The 16202-nt window shown below is 49.2% G+C and overlaps 1 protein-coding gene across 1 annotated transcript; it reads right to left on the bottom strand.

Annotated features, from left to right (window-relative positions):
* Positions 1-450: 450 nt before the first annotated feature.
* LOC125942836 (piggyBac transposable element-derived protein 1-like) lies at positions 451-4920 on the bottom strand. Its single transcript, XM_049661078.1, has 2 exons — positions 4786-4920; positions 451-1035 (listed from the first exon to the last, which is right to left on the bottom strand). Exons 1-2 carry the CDS (start codon positions 4918-4920, stop codon positions 451-453), a joined length of 720 nt encoding a protein of 239 aa, XP_049517035.1.
* Between the last annotated feature and the right edge of the window lie 11282 nt (positions 4921-16202).

The following is a 16202-nucleotide window of genomic DNA, read 5'->3' as shown; positions in this document are numbered from 1 at the left end:
TTAGTGAGAGGGTAGCAGTCGTCGTAATAAAGCTGAATGGTATAGCCTCTTCAGTCCTAAGAATGCACAAATGAAAAAAATTGTGAAACTCTTTTATTTGGCTTCTTGCCTATAGAAATGAACACAGAAAAATTACAAATGCGGAAAATAAACGATTGTATCAAAATTTGATGGTACCCATTTGGGTACTCTGGGTCTCAGTGCGTCTGAAACGCGGGGAAGCAGTTGCGGTTCTGCAAACGTAGAAAAACCTCGCCCTTCAGGCATCTGCTTCTTAATTTCCGACACATCCTGGGTAGCGGCACTTCATTTGAGATGGAAGTTTTTCGTGTTGAGGGAAGTGCCCAACCTTGTCGTGCCGGACCTCATCAGGTGGAAGTGGGATAATCTTGCTTCGCTTCGCTGCACTCTCTGATGGCTGCTCCTCAATGTCTGAACTCTGGCTTGATCTTAGTTGTCAGCTTTGAGGAATATGCTGACTATATTAACATTGAAAGCTAGAAGATCAAGTCTATCTTTCCTTGGAGACAGCGCCCTTTCGCAGTCTCTCTGGTATTCGATCCAACTGTTGCAGCACGCGAAATCCAAAAAAGGTGCGAAAACTCGCACTGTCCACTTGCGCTTTCGTAGAGAAATTCGATAGTACGAGATGTAGCGATCGATTATGTCGACTCCACACATGCTTGCATTGTATTTGCTGACCACGCCTGGTTGCGTTACATCAACTTTCTTCTTTTCATGTTTTGCCCATCTCTTGCATTTGCCTTCTGGCTCAGTTCCGAATGCAGAGAAAAGGAGGACTGATTTAGTGTCCTGTACGACGCACATCTTTTCATCACTCCGAAGTTTACAGTGCGATTGTCCTCGTTGCATCGACACGTCTTGAGGCATTGTTACTGCTACGCCGCCTGTTCTGTTTGCCATCACAGTACTTGTGAGGAATACCTTCTCCTCAAGGAGGTAGTCACCGAGCTTGAAGCCAGTGAAATATCTATCAGTAAAAAACAACATTTGGGTCACACCTTCCGACTGCCTCTACAAGTTTTTTGACAACAATGGCTCCCAGGCCCAGTAGTAGCAAAGACAAGGCCATCAGCCGATGGCATAACCAAATATTTTAGGCCAAGAGCAGACCTCTCAACGTTAAAATGTAAAAAATACTACCACCGCATGAAGCCAAAATAGATGAAACTTTTGTGAAAAATACTAGAAAGTGTTTCATTAGTCTAAACGCTCACAGTTCGTTTAAAAAAAGTTATCTCACCTTGTCCTATAGTGGCGCTTCAAGAAATCATAAAAAAATCGCATCAAAAAATGATAGGCATCACAGAAAAACTAAAATATTCATGATGTTCCTGAAATAACCATGTAATGGCGGCCAAACTTTCAACTGCCATTTTACTGGTGGCGCTGCCACCGGTAGGTTAGAATAATCAAGTGGGTCCAAAAAGTACGGCTGTGAAAATCGCCCGATGACTTCGAGTTTGAATTCGGTTGAGATCAGAGAGAGAATAAAACATTTATTATTGAAAATTAATAGCCGTTTTGTGGTCGGACCTCCTAGTCCGGAAGACCATTGGCTTTTGCCGCCGTCCGGGCTCGGTTGACCAGGGCTTGTTGCTGTTCTGGGTCCGAGCTGGACAGGGTCGCCTCCCACTCGACTGTCGTCGTATTATGTTTGGCCGATATTTGCGGATTCTGTTGGCACGCCCAGACCATGTGGTATAACGTGGCCGTCTGGGTACAGAATTTGCATTGCGGATTGTATGTCATGGAATCTATCTTTGATAATACATAAGGATTTGGAAAGGACAATGTTTGTAAGCGTCTCCATGCTACCTGCGTTGCCTTATCTAATTTGGGATCAGGCGGGGATAAAGTGCGTCTACTCAGCCGGAGGTGGTGTAGGATCTCAGAATATGAAAGAAGGGGCTGAGGATCGTCCTGGTCAGCGAGAAGTTGTGCTGTGGAGGAATCAGCGGAGCCCCGGTGTAGAAGTTCTCGGGCGGAGGCATGAGCAATTTCATTGCCTCGAACTCCCGCGTGCCCTGGTACCCACAGCAGCTGTTTCCACTGACCCTCTTGACGATTGGCCACAGCCTGAAGCAGTATTGAGTGTGCGAGGTGGCCGACTTGACCTCTTGCGAAATTGCGATACGCCGCCTGGGAATCCGTGAGAACGAAGGTGGCTCTTGGATTACGCATGGCTAAGGCTATACAGGCCTCTTCCATGGCTGTGATGTCCATTCCGTTGGCCGAGATGCAGTCTACCACCTGTCCCCTGTGTACAACGGTTGCCGTGGAGCGGTTGTGCAGGGGTCCGGCGGCATCTACAAAGAAGGCACCTGCGTGATCCGAATACTTGTCGTAGGCTTTGGCTCTGGCAGTTCTCCTGTTTTCATGGTGGACGGGGTGCATATTACGTGGCAACGGGCGAGTGATGATATCCTGCTGCCATTCTGGTGGTAGTGATCGCTTGCTGGCGACCTGAGTGGGTGGATTGACGCCCAGTGCTTCTAGCGTGGTGCGACCTGCTTTGGTGCGTGCGAGTCGAATGACTTGGTTCATGTAATGAGCTTGGAAGAGTTCTGACGCTGTATTATAGATGCCCATTTCAAGGAGCCTGTCATTCATGGGCCATGGTGGTAGAGTGAGGGCTTTCCTATATGTAAGTCGGAGTAGACGGTCCAGTTTGAGTTCGTCCTTTTTGAGAACGCGCAGGTACGGGAAGCTGTAAGTGACAAAACTGATCACAAAGGCCTGTACAAGACGCAGTATGTCCGCTTCTTTAATGCCACGGTGTCGATTGGCAATCCTGGATATCATTCGGGAGATATTGGTGCAGGTAGTGCGGAGCTTTTGAATTGCTGCGTTGTTGTTGCCCTGATTATTAATGTATGCTCCCAGGACGCGGACAGTGTCCACTTCCTTGACCGGGGATTGATGGAGTTGGATATTCAACGGAATTTGGTTGCCACGCGCTTCCTAAATACCAGGAGTTCTGATTTAGTAGGGGAGCATCGAAGTCCGCAAGCGAGACCGATGCGCTCTACAGTTTCTGCTGCCCGTTGGAGTGCTTCTTCCATCTGTCCCATGCTGCCGGTGTTGGTCCATATAGTGATATCATCTGCGTATAGAGCGTGCTTGAATCGGGTATCTCGTTGAGTGCCCTAGGCAGGTCCAGTAGTGCTATATTAAACAGCAGTGGCGAGATTACTGCCCCTTGCGGTGTGCCAGAGTCCCCCATTGTGATGGGGGCAGATTTTGTGTCGCCAGCTCGTATGGTCACGTGACGGTTGTGCAGGAAGTCGCGCACGTAGTCGTATGTACGCTGTCCGATTCCGATTCTAGCCAAGTTGTTCAGGATGGCTGAGTGCCGGACATTATCAAAGGCTCCCTGAAAGTCAATCGCCAGAATGGCGCGCTCCTGTTGCGTGGCTCCGCTGGGGCGATCGATTATGTCGTACTTGAGTTGGAATAGAACGTCCTGTGCCGATAAATGCGCTCTAAAGCCAAACATTGTATGTGGGAAGAGGTCGTTAGCTTCCATGTATTCAGTGATCCTGATTTGAAGTGCTTTCTCCATGACCTTCCCTGCATAGGAGGTGAGTGAGATGGGACGAAGGTTGTCAATATTGATGGACTTTCCGGGTTTGGGAATAAATACAATTTCAGCCGATTTCCATACCTGCGGAAGCATACCTTGTTGCCAATATTTATTAATTTGGTCGGCAAAGAGCTCGAGCATGTCGTGACTTAAGTTGGCCATAAGGGTGGTAGTAATTTGGTCTGGACCTGGAGCCGTTCCTCGACGCATCCTGTCAATTGCCACTCTGATCTCTGCAGTCGTGAAGTCACGGTCCATTTCCGGGTTTGCGGTTCCGTTGTATGCGGAAATGTGGTCAGCGCTCACGGAGGTATTGATGTATTTGTCCTCCAGATCTCGAAAGAGTTGAGCTGTGTCCCCTGCATTAGCATGGATTGCCCGCTGAAGATTTCGACGGGCGGCTCCACGTGATTGTTCCGGGTCTATTAGATACCTGAGTAGGTGCCAGGCTGATTTAGTGTGTAATGCGCCCGTAAGTGCGTCACACTTGGCGAACCAATTTTCTTTTGCGAGTTTCGTGGCGTGTTCCTCTGCCTGTGCCGTGACCTCCGCGATGCGCTGTCTGAACTTGCGGTTTAGCTTCTGGCGCTTCCATCGTCTGGTCAGTTGATGTCTTGCGTCCCAGAGATGGAGCAGATGCTGATCAACTGCTGGTGTTTCCGGGGTAGTTGAGATTGTCTTGGTCACTTCCTGCTTTAGTTTTATAAGGGTTCGTGCCCATTCGTCATAAGAATTGCGCGGCTGGTGAAACAGTAAGTTTTCCGTTTTGCGAAAGGTTGAGATCAGTTTAACCATAAGTATGACGCAAATAAAAAGTAATACTATTGGCGTCAATACGACAATCGCAAACAAGCTATCGATATCGGGAATATTACGATAAAATCGCAAAAGTTGGCAGATATGAAATACAGATACACATCCAAGCACACATTTTAATACTGTTATGTGAAATTGTGAAATCTAATTTATGTATTTATTAAGCTAATTCACCTGCGTCTTGGCCAATCTCCCACTGTGGGTATGCGTCACACGTTCAGACGAAAAGAAGAAGCAGAGCCGCTCGTGTTTTGAGGCAGTAGTAGAGGACCGTGTACGCACGCGTTCCATTTCATGTGTCACGGCAGCTTTGCAGCTCGCATTAGTGTCCAAGAAGCGCGCAAGGATGCCGGTAGACCTACTGAAAGCACGACGGAAAGCAGGGCCCCGTCACGAGACTCTCTGGGCCCTCGAAGCACCGGCGACACCACGCACGCAGCACCGTCGGCGCCGGAGCTGGCGGCGGTGGCCTGGACTCTCCCGGACGCGGCAGCCATGGGCGAGATCGCGCCGCCGCCAAAGTACCGGCTCAAGCTAAGCTGCGATTTGTGCTCACGCGCCGACGCTCGCCATCCTGGACGTTTTCTTCATGTTCGCCGCCATCTCGGTCACACCGGCCATCCCCGCGAAGGCCATGTACTTCATCTTCATCACGGGCCTGGTCTTTTCCACCGTCGCCAGCGCCTTCGACAGGCCCGGTGGACCACACAAGTTTAGCGCGCCGGCGTCGCGCACGATCCCCAGCACCGAGGCGGCTTCTCCCACTTCATCTGCCGCCTGCTTGGTGCGTGACAACTTGGGGCGCCGAATGCCGACAAGCCGAAGGCGAACTGATGGCATAACTTGAACGTGATAGCTGTATTATCGAAGCAGTTTTTACATTTTTGTAATATGACACAAGATTTATACAATGAGATTACGCTGATAAAATGTTTTTATCCCGGCCTTCGATGTTGTCCTCTGCTTTTCTAACATGATTATGTATCGCTGTTACGAAAGATTATCGACCATTTAAACTTGGACACAGGTCGACCCCTTACCTTGAAGTGAAAACAAAGAGAAAAAAGAGTCGCCGATACGTGTTTACTTTTCCAGGGACGTTGTAGCTTTGCACTGAATATGGCTCCATGTCACCGGATGCGAGAGTGCACGAAGCTCGCGCACTAACTCCGCAAATGCGTCCTCAAACTGTGGATTCCTGCACCTAAGCTCCCGAAATGACGTTTTGCCAGCAATAACGCCGTAGGTTGCCAGACGACTTTAGCCTGCTTCTTTAAAAATAATAGTTCTACTTATATTCTGGTTTGTACAGGTTCCCACAAAATAACTCGGAACGCCGGACCGGTGGCCGCTCGTCGGCGAAGCACACCCGCGGAAAAATACAGCCATGGTCTGCGCGTGCGCGGCATCCTTAGCCAGCAAGCCTCGCTCCCATAGTGCATCTAGATAAGCGTTGCCTTGCGTCGAAAAACTTGCGGTTTGTCCCTCTTAGCGCTGGGACAACATATCTGGGAGGAGGGGGAGGGGGGGATCGAGACCTGTAGGCTACAGCGTGCTCGCGCACTATGCAGCGTAATCTCTTAACGCACGCGTAATCCTTGTGGCGTATTCTCGTCGGAATCTGCATTCATTCTAAGAGATAGTCATGCTTTCTGGATAAGCTTGGGTGGATGTCTTGATGTCTGGATAGCTTTGGTGAATGTCTTGCATATCTGAGTTAATTATTTCGCCTAAGGAAACTATGAATTCATAGCTTATCTTTGATGTGGGCGAGCGCCACGGCTCTACTTTAGTAGCACTGGAGCGCACTTATCAACCTGATTATCGTGTTGCGCGATGCATTTTAGTCCTTGTACACATATATTCCGAGACGCATTGACTACTCGGGAATAAGATCAGAGCTTTGACTGCAACACGACGGCTCCTTTAACAAGGATGACTGCAAGCAGTAATAAAAGTTTCCAAAGTGACATCAGACGTTGTATTCCAACACGCCAATTTCATGCACAGGAATTAATTTTATGCACGCGGCACCATAATAAAGGTCTTTGATGGTACTTATGATTCGTCATTATTCTTAGTAATTCACTTTATCACGCTTTAATAAAGGTGTCGTATGATGTCCGTGTATTGGTCTTGTTAATTACTCTAATTACTTTTAATTAGTCTTTGGGACACTTGAATTACTCTTAATTACTTTGAGCTACTTGGTGCCTAACTCACTTTTACATGCTTTATTGAACGGTAGAGGTGTAGTACGCCGCTTTCTGATTTTTGCTACCGCAAGTGTTGCCGACGATGGACACATTCCGCGACTAATGAGCCCGTTAAGCATTTCGCTTTAAAAGGCGCCGGTGCCCATTGACGCGCACGCACGAGCGCTTATTCTCCACCGCGTGCACACGCGCGCACGCAGCGTTTTAGAGAGCGCACCCGCACCTGTGATAACGATAAAAGGCACCCAACGCCATTCTTTTGGAGCAAGGCAACACCTATTTAGATGCACTAGGGAGCGAGGCGAGCTTGCTATAGGGAGACCGCGCATGCGCAGAGCCTGGCACTACTTCACCGGCGCGCTCCGCCGAAGAGCGGCCACCGGTCCGGTGTTCCGGGTTATTTTGTGGGCACCTGTACAGTATATATATATATATATATATATATATATATATATATATATATATATATATATATATATATATATGATGTTTGCGGGTTCCAATTGCAGTGAAACAGGCTAAAATATGCCTCAGTGCGGCTTATCTTTGTCATTGACAGATGTGATTATCAATCACACATAATTAACCATTGCAATCCAGTGTTGCCAAAATTATTTTAAGAGTGTCGCTGAAGTGAGCCAAAATTGTCACTGAAATTCCCACTAAATCTGCCGAGTGGACTTTAAATAATGCAGGCGTTTTGGAACTCTATAATAAACGGCAGCTTGAAGTAAATAATTTATCTGGACGTTTCACATTTGTCTAATGTTCATGCAGGGGACTGTTAAGCAGTGAATTTACCAACAAGGTGTAGAGCGATTGCATTTATTTATTATATGCTGTAATCGCAAATGAGGATTTTGGCAGGATAGGTTTTAAAACATAGGTGATTCCAAAATTTGCAGAAATGTAACAGATACAAGACCTGCCAACCTTAACATGTAAAAAATGCTACTAACGAAGCTAAGAAATACGAAAATTGTGAGAAAAATATTAAAAGGTCTTTCATTAGTTTAACGCTCCCAGTTTATTAAAAAAATCACCAGCCCTTCACCAGTCGTGAAAATGGGGCTAAGCGAAGCTTGTCGTGTGTGTACCTGACCTACTACTTTTCGTTCCTTTCGTACTACTTGTCCTTCTCTTTCGTGCAACTTTTAATTTTGTTGCGTTGTGCGATTCTCTGCTCGTCGCTGTTATCGCTTGGGTTCGATGTCTGGAGTTTGCTCGGCGGCGTGGTTAGCGGCATTCACCCGCCATTGCCGCTTGCGATTCTTCGAAATTAAATTGCTTCAAAATTAAATCTGTCCGTCACGTAAAATAATGAATGACTCATACCCCCTTAAGCAATGGCTCACACCCCCCTAAACGCGGCCTCCCCATTACGACGACGGAGGAGAAGTGAACGCTGGAATATTGAGCGGCAACGGCGCCGGCTGTGGCAGAGGACGACGACGACGAACGTGGGAGCAGTGGCACGAGCGCGTGCCGAGCACGAGCACGAGCGCTACCCGAGGGGTGTCGACGAGCCTGCTGCGGAAGAAGACGAAGGCGCTCGAGCCAATGCAGATCATGATACCGCATACGCGTACACCGACCTCGCCAGGAATGAGCCTATAAAGTTCCGCTTTAAAAAAAAAGGTACCTGACCTGGTTCTTTAGGGGTCCTTCTAAAATTCTGGGGTTTATTACGTGCCAAAACTACCGATATGTTTATGAGGCACGCCGTAGTAGGGGACTCCGGAAATTTCGACCTACCTGGTGTGGGGCCGCTTCAACGACGCATAAAAATTCACATCAGAAAATGATTTGCATCACAGAAAAATGAAAATGTTATTGATGTTCATTCTTGATAATCTTGAAATATCCATGTAATGGGGACCAAAATTTCCCCTATCATTTTACTGGTGGCGCTTCCACCGGTAGGTGAGAATAATTAAGCGGGTCCAAAAAGTAAGGCTCTGAAAATCGCTCGACGACTTCATATTTGGATTCTGTTGATATAAGTTTAACCTTAAAATGACTCAAATCAAAAGTCGTAAAATTGGTGGCGTCAATACGACAATCGTAAACAAGCTGTAAAAATCGGGAATATTGCGATAAAACAGTAAAAGTAGTACATACGAAATACAGACACACACAACACCATACATTTTAATGCAGTGATGTGAAATTGTGAAATTTAATTTCTGTATTTATGAAGCTTATTCACCTGCGTCGTGGCCAATCTCCCATTGTAGGTATGCTCCACTCGTTCAGACGAAAAGAAGAAGAAGCAGAGCCGCTCGTGTTTTGAGGCAGTGGAAGAAGACGGCCGTGTACGCCAGCGTCCCATTCCATCTGTCACGGCAGCTTTGCAGCACGCCTTAGTGTCGAAGAAGTTCGCGAGGAGGCCGGTCTGCCTACTGAATGCACGACGGAAAAGCAGAGGCCCCGTCACGAGACCCTCTGGGCCTTCCAAGCACCGACAAGAGCATGAACGCAGCACCGTCGGCGCCGGAGCTGGCGGCGGTGGCCTGGACTCCCCCGGACGCGGCCGCCATGAACGAGATCGCGCCGCCGCCAAAGTACCGGCTCAAGCTAAGCTGCGATTTGTGCTCACGCGCCGACGCTCGCCATCCTGGACGTTTTCTTCATGTTCGCCGCCATCTCGGTCACACCGGCCATCCCCGCGAAGGCCACGTACTTCATCTTCATCACGGGCCTGATCTTTTCCACCATCGCCAGCGCCTTCGACAGGCCCGGTGGACCGCACAAGTTTAGCGCGCCGGCGTCGCGCACCATCATCAGCACCGAGGCGGCTTCTCCCACTTCATCTACCGCCTGCATAGTGCATAACAACATGGGGTGCCAAGTGCCGACATGCCGAAGGGGAACTGATGGCATAACTTCAGCGTGATAGCTGTATTATCGAAGCAGTTTTTAAATTTTTGTAATTCGACACAAGATTTATGCAATGAGATTACGGTAATAAAATGTTTTTATCCCGGCCTTCGATGTTGTCCTAGGCTTTTCTAACATGATTATGTATCGCTGTTACAAAAGGCTATATGCCGTTTAATCTAGTATATAGGTCGACCCTTTACCTTGAACTGGCAAGTAAGAGAAAAAAATCACCAGCCCTTCCCCTGTCGAGAAAAGAATTTGGGGCAGCTTCACACTAAGTGGTGCGAAGACTGGGCAAACAGTGAAGCTGGTGATGATGATGATGATGATGACCTTTTCTTTGGCGCATACCCACTCACAGGGATCGGCCAAGAGTCGGGCAGATTTTATATACGTGCTAAGTGAATAAATTTAGCAAATGTCTAATAAGCTGGTGGCCCTTCCCTAACTTTAACTTTGCTTTCCTTTGCTCAACTTGGTTTGGCTTTCTGGTTCTTAGCCCAACTTAGCCGACCCCGAGTATCGGGACGATACTCGGGGTAGGCCAGTAATATTAATAATTGAATCATGGATTAATAATTATTATTGCATTAACGCATTGATGAGTGACCGAGTTAGTTAATTAGCTATGAGTACTGTTGCTTTGCATTGATCGTATGACCTAAATAATTTACTAATTAGGTAAATAATCATTTCGTCTGCTATCTCTAATGGAGTGTTGATCCTGGGAATTTTAGAAATTAAGTAGCCAGTCTCCTTACAGAATGCCCATGTATTGCTGAGTGATATCTGAATACAAAGGAGGAGGTTTTCATTGATAATTTTTTACATGTGTGAAACATAATTGTGAAAATTGCATGCGCATTTACACAGTTGTTGATTTTCTGCAGCCTAACGATGTATAAGCAACAATTGTGACTACTAACTAACTATTGTATAACACTTGATTTCATAGTGCCAAATTTTATGCAACGAGTTGGCTCGCTCTCCTTTTCAATATGTTTAGCCTTTCTTAGACCCCCTAACGGAATACAGCATGTGAGAACCTTGAATAAAAAGAAGAAAAAGTGGGCAGCTTGCAGCAACTACCCTCTTCTAATACACTGTACCAGCGTACGCTGCCGATGAAAAGAGGCAATATTGGTATTTGCACTAAAACAATTCATTTGTGCTTCCCGTTTGAGCAGCGCCATCTGTCAGGCCCCCTTTTAAGTCCCATGCGCTGCCGCTTCCTATTTTTGTACCACTGTGGAAGGTACAGTTTCCCGTTTTAAAGTTGGTTGTTTTTTATATGTACCAGCTTTCTACGCTCCATGCTCCAGTCACGACGATGAGGAAATATAACAGTTTATGAAGATGTTGAATTAGCGATGAGAAAGGTGCAAACACAGTACACTGTAGTCATGGCCCGGGCGACTTCAATGCACAAGTGGGGGAAAGGCAGACTGGGGAACAAGCAACAGACAACTATAATCGCTTCCAGGAACACTAGAAGAGAGATGTTTGTTGAATTCGCGGTCGGGAGAAGGAGGGGCCAGGTGAGGAGAAAATTTGGTGCCGATTGTTCATGCCTCAAAACTTGCTTCAAGAGCCCCTAGAGGCTCGATAATACGGCAAACCTATTGCCTGGGCGATTGAATGCGGACTCCAATTTCTCATTATAAGAACACAAAATTTTGTTAAGCTTTGCATGTTATCATGAAGAGCCAAGATAAAAAACATACGTCGTGTAGGAATTAACGTGACGGCGGCGAACTAGCCGTGCCGTCGTTCCTACTCAAGAGGCGGCGAGCCGAGCAGAGGCTGCCACGACCGACGTCTCAAGTCCGGGTCGCCAAGCTATAGTATGAACGCAGAACGCATAGCTCTGCGTTCGTACTATATAGCTATAGTACGAACGCAGAGATGCAAACTGTGTTTATCACGCGCGTCCTGCGCAACGCCGCGTTGGCGCTGCAATCGGGGGTGCGCGTCTTGCGCAACGCTGTATTGGCGCTGCAATCGAGGGCGCGCCCCCACAAGGCACCCCCCCCCCCCCCATGGAAGACAAGGGGAAGTTCGGGCGTTGCGAGCGATGAGTGTCCGTTCATCTAGACGCCAGATGCACCGGCAAAAATCACAGAAGTCGCGCGCGTTCGGTGCGAACGCGGGCAACCGTTGCTGGTGCTCCCACATGGGCCCCCGGCTATTGAAGAGGCCGGTGTCGTACCGTGGCCGGCGTGCTCGCACCGAGGCCGGCGTGCTCGCACCGAGGCCGGCGTGCTCGTACCGTGGCCGGTGTGCTGAAGCGTGGCTGGTGAGCTCCGTGGCCGGTGAGCGCCGGGGCGTCTCGTACTATGGTCGGCGTCTCGCACGATGGTCTGTGCGCTCGCATCGTGGCCGGCGTGCTCGTAGCGTGCCATGGCCGGCGTTCTTGTACCGTGGCCGGCGTTCTCGTACCGTGGCCGGCGTTCTCGTACCGTGGCCGGCGTTCTCGTACCGTGGCCGGAGTTCTCGCACCGTGGCTGGCGTGCTCGTACCGTGGCCGGCGTGCTCGTACCGTGGCCGGCGCGCTGGACCGTGGCAGGTGAGCGCCGTAGCCGGTGAGCGCCGTGGTCTCGTGGCCGGCGTTCTTCGTACCATGGCCGGCGATCTCGTACCGTGGCCGGCGTTTCGGGTTACCAATGTAGGAATTAACGTGACGGCGGCGAACTAGCCGTGCCGTCGTTCCTACTCAAGAGGCGGCGAGCCGAGCAGAGGCTGCCACGACCAGCGTCTCACGTCCGGGTCGCCAAGCTATAGTAGTCGCGTCGCCCGCCGACGCGGGAGCGGCGGCGGGCGACCACGTCCGCACGCAACGAACGCAGAGATGCAAACTGTGTTTATTACGCGCGTCCTGCGCAACGCCGCGTGGGCGCTGCAATCGGGAGTGCGCGTCTTGTGCAACGCTGTATTGGCGCTGCAATCGAGGGCGCGCCCCCACACGTCGTAAACCAATTACTTCCGTATAATTTGTCATTGTTGCAACAGTTTTGAGCGTTTATCAAATATTTCGCTCAGAGCTACGCAAATCACGAGGAATACAAGGAAGGCTGCGTGAGACCTTAACGGCAGCGTGCAGTTGTTCGATTGATATTTTTCCTTAACTTGATGTAAACTGTCGTCGGCTAATGATGGTGCAAGACATTTCTGATACCATGTTACATTTTACGATAGTCATAGGGAGACAAATTAAACAAGGGCTGACACTCCCGTGCAGCTCAGCGGGAGATGGTTTTCGGCGCACACTTGAGGTCGAGACAGGAGGCGAAGCCAGGAGGAAAACGTAAAAAAAATGGCCAACCCTTCCCCTACCGGAAAATGGGGGTAAGCCAAGCTTGTCGTGTGTTTCTTCGTTGTTCCCCGGAACGAATTGCACTGACGAGTACCACGCTGGGCTCGAACCACAGCTGGTCACACGCACTGCAACTAGCTCCAAAGTTCCAGTTGAGAAACTCGCGTTGAAACATGGCCGTCGCACCGGGGAAGTTGGCGCTAGCGTTGCCGAGATGTGCACCAACATTGTCGGGTTCCTGGAGGGCAAGACGACGCTGACGTTTGGCCTCAACGTCGCGCTCCCGCAACTCGGGGTCCGCGGCTCTTTGCTGATGTTTCGCCTGGGCTTCGGAAGCCCTCACGCTAGAATCGGCACGTCGACGATGAGCCCTTTCCCGAGCAAGTTCGCGGTGCCGTTGCTCAAAGGCAGCCTGCTCCTCGGCGGAACGCATCACGGGCGACCTTCCCAATCGGACGCTGAGACTGATCTGATGCGATGATAAGTGGTTCTTGAGGGAAAGGGAAAGGTAGACGCTTTCCCTTTCCCTCAAGAACCACTTATCATCGCATCAGATCAGTCTCAGCGTCCGATTGGGAAGGTCGCCCGTGATGCGTTCCGCCGAGGAGCAGGCTGCCTTTGAGCAACTGATGCGAAGGAAGCCCGGCGGAGCGCATGCCAACCACTTTCCTTCCCTTTCCCTCCCGCGACACACCAAACGATCCTGATTGGCCGCGCGCATCACGTGACGCGGCGACGGCGCAGTTGGAACAGCTGCTAAACTCTGGGAGGAGTCGGATTTTTTTTTTGGCTGACCACGACAACGCCACCAAATCTTGTGACCCAATACAAGCTTCGCTTGAAAAAAGAAATCGTCCTGCGCTTGTGTAGTTCAAACCCAGCGCTAATGTAGCTCGACTAACGCGAAACCTGGGGAAGTGCGAAGCAGTGACGCGCCAGCGTTGTCGCTCGATGCGCGCCTGCAGCTCGGCATGTCACAAAGGAAGTTCCGGAGCGCGCCAACTGCATATAAAGCCCTGTTCCTTCTCTGTTGCCAGACGGCGCGCGCTGGTCGGGTGCTGGAGTAGCGGTGGAGTGAGGAAGAATCGAGCGCTTTTGGGGTGGTGGCGCACTCTCTGGCGCTGCGCTGGTACCAGACTGGCGTTTGGGAAACGATTTTGACGAGGTTCTGCTAATTAATGCGGTTAATGATTGATTATTCCTTTCTTTTAAATTATTCTGAATCATGATAGTTTATTTTGAACCAGTTTTGATCAATTCTGCACCCGTTTTGACCCTGTTTTATGAACTTGTTTTTGCGCGTGATCACGACGACATCAGATCACATTACAAGATTGTCAAGATTTTCACGAGTTTCTACTAATTAATGCACTTGATGCTTGATTATTCCTATCTTTTACATTATTCCATCTGAATAATGTTACTTTATTTTTAACCGGTTTTGATCAATTCTGCGCTTGTTTTGACTCTGTTTTTGCGCGTGACAACGAGGACATTAGATCACATTACACGCCGACCATCTGGGTCCCTAAAGTGCTTCGCACTTAAAAACTCAGTGCCATTCCACTCTGTGAAGGTGGATGACCAGTGCAGCTTTATATAAGGCGATAAACTATACAGATTTAAATAAATTGACACATACCACCTGAATTGTCATTTTCTACCGTCTTTACTATATATTGTCACTAAAGTGACTATAGCTTTGTGGTCGCTATTGTAGACGGCCATGGATTCTGCAACGATGCTTGAGCAGGAATGGGCGCGAAGGCGGCTGGAGGCGTTATCAGCCTCCCTCCACCTTGACGCCCATATCCACTTCTGCTCACGCCGTCGTTCTTCGTAGGCATGCTGTTCTTCCTCGGTCCGCGCAATAGGTGGCCTACCCATTACATGGCCGGAACGCAACTGAGATAACGTGCCCATGCAGTGCGTGACGTCACCAGCCAAAGAGACACCCCCACTGGCTATTAAACGCAGCTGAGGCACACCTGTGATACGCGTTTCCTTTGTATCGAGGCTACGGCGTTTTTGGTCTACTCGATCGGTCTAGTACTCACGCAGCGATGCGCTGGAAACTAGCGTACAGTCAACCACAAAAGTTTGCGGACCACGCGAGCGCGTGCCAGACTGCCTATCCGCGCCACCTAGCGGCGACAGTGGCGCTCTCCCGGATATGAGCCCTCTTGGTACTCGCCTGCCTGTTAATTTTTTATTCCCGTGCATGACATTGTTAGTTCGTTGTGTTGACGCAGAGCGCTGTCTGCGATAAGACCGCCACATATCTGGCTTGATAGCAGTATCGGAGCAATCACTGCAACCTTTGTCGACTGGTGTGCCAGTGGGTAGATAAGTTTCACGAAGCGCTGCGACGATTTTTTTACGCGACGTTTACTGGCGCACTTTGGTTGGCAGCATCTTGGTCCAATGAGTGTTGCTGCTTCTGCGTCTTGAGAGAAAGGGTAGGGAGGTGTTTCACTGTCATCAAAAATAAAGAAAAAGCGGATGCATAGAAAATTTTCTTTCACACATAGGCGCATCTTCGCATCAGTCGCTGAAAACGTAGTAGACTTGCTTCAGGCCACGTGGTGATTGCCTATTTGGAAAGATGCCGCTGCGTGTTCCACTTGACGAAAAAAGGCACATTGTGCGTTTATTTATAGAGGGAATACCTCAGCGCGAAATCTGCCGCCGAACCAACAGGAGCCGGACTGCCGTGAATAGGATTATTCAAGCTTTCCGCGACGATGACAGATTCACAGATATGGAGCGCAGTGGGCGTCCAAGGGCCATGACTGAGGAAGAGGACCGCCTGATTACGGCCGCCATTGTGGCTGATCCTTTTCAAAGTGCAGAGGATATCCGAGAAGCGCTCTCGCTCACGGTATCGTCTGAGACTGTAAGAAGAAGGCTGAGTGAGCTTGGCCTGCAGTCTTTCGTAGCAGCACAGAAGCCCTGCCTCTCAGACAGCCAGCTACAAGAACGACTCATGTTCGCTACAGCAATGAAAGATTGGACAACAGAGAAATGGGGCGATGTCATCTTTAGCGACGAGTCAACTTTTTCCACGCGCTGGGACCAACGGAAGCGGGTTTGGCGTCCACTAAACTGCAGGTGTGTTTACAGTGTATTGGCAGTTAATTCACGAAGCTAATTCTGCATCACAACATGTTTCACGTAAAATGAGCTTTTGGACATTACGAGATTTTTCTGTAGTGGTATTATGTTGAAAACATTAACGATTGTTTCATAGTACTACTTACTCTGAAGCTAATTAAAAGCTGCCAGTGGGTCTTTCAGTACTATCTAATGATGTTTGCACGTTTTCTATTGCAACTCTATAACAGCATTATAAATTTCATACGCAAGA

Source organism: Dermacentor silvarum, chromosome 1, assembly GCF_013339745.2.
Source record: "Dermacentor silvarum isolate Dsil-2018 chromosome 1, BIME_Dsil_1.4, whole genome shotgun sequence".
Classification (NCBI taxonomy): domain Eukaryota; kingdom Metazoa; phylum Arthropoda; class Arachnida; order Ixodida; family Ixodidae; genus Dermacentor; species Dermacentor silvarum.
The sequence above is the reverse complement of the archived record's forward strand: the minus strand, read 5'-3'. Positions and strand labels throughout refer to the sequence as shown.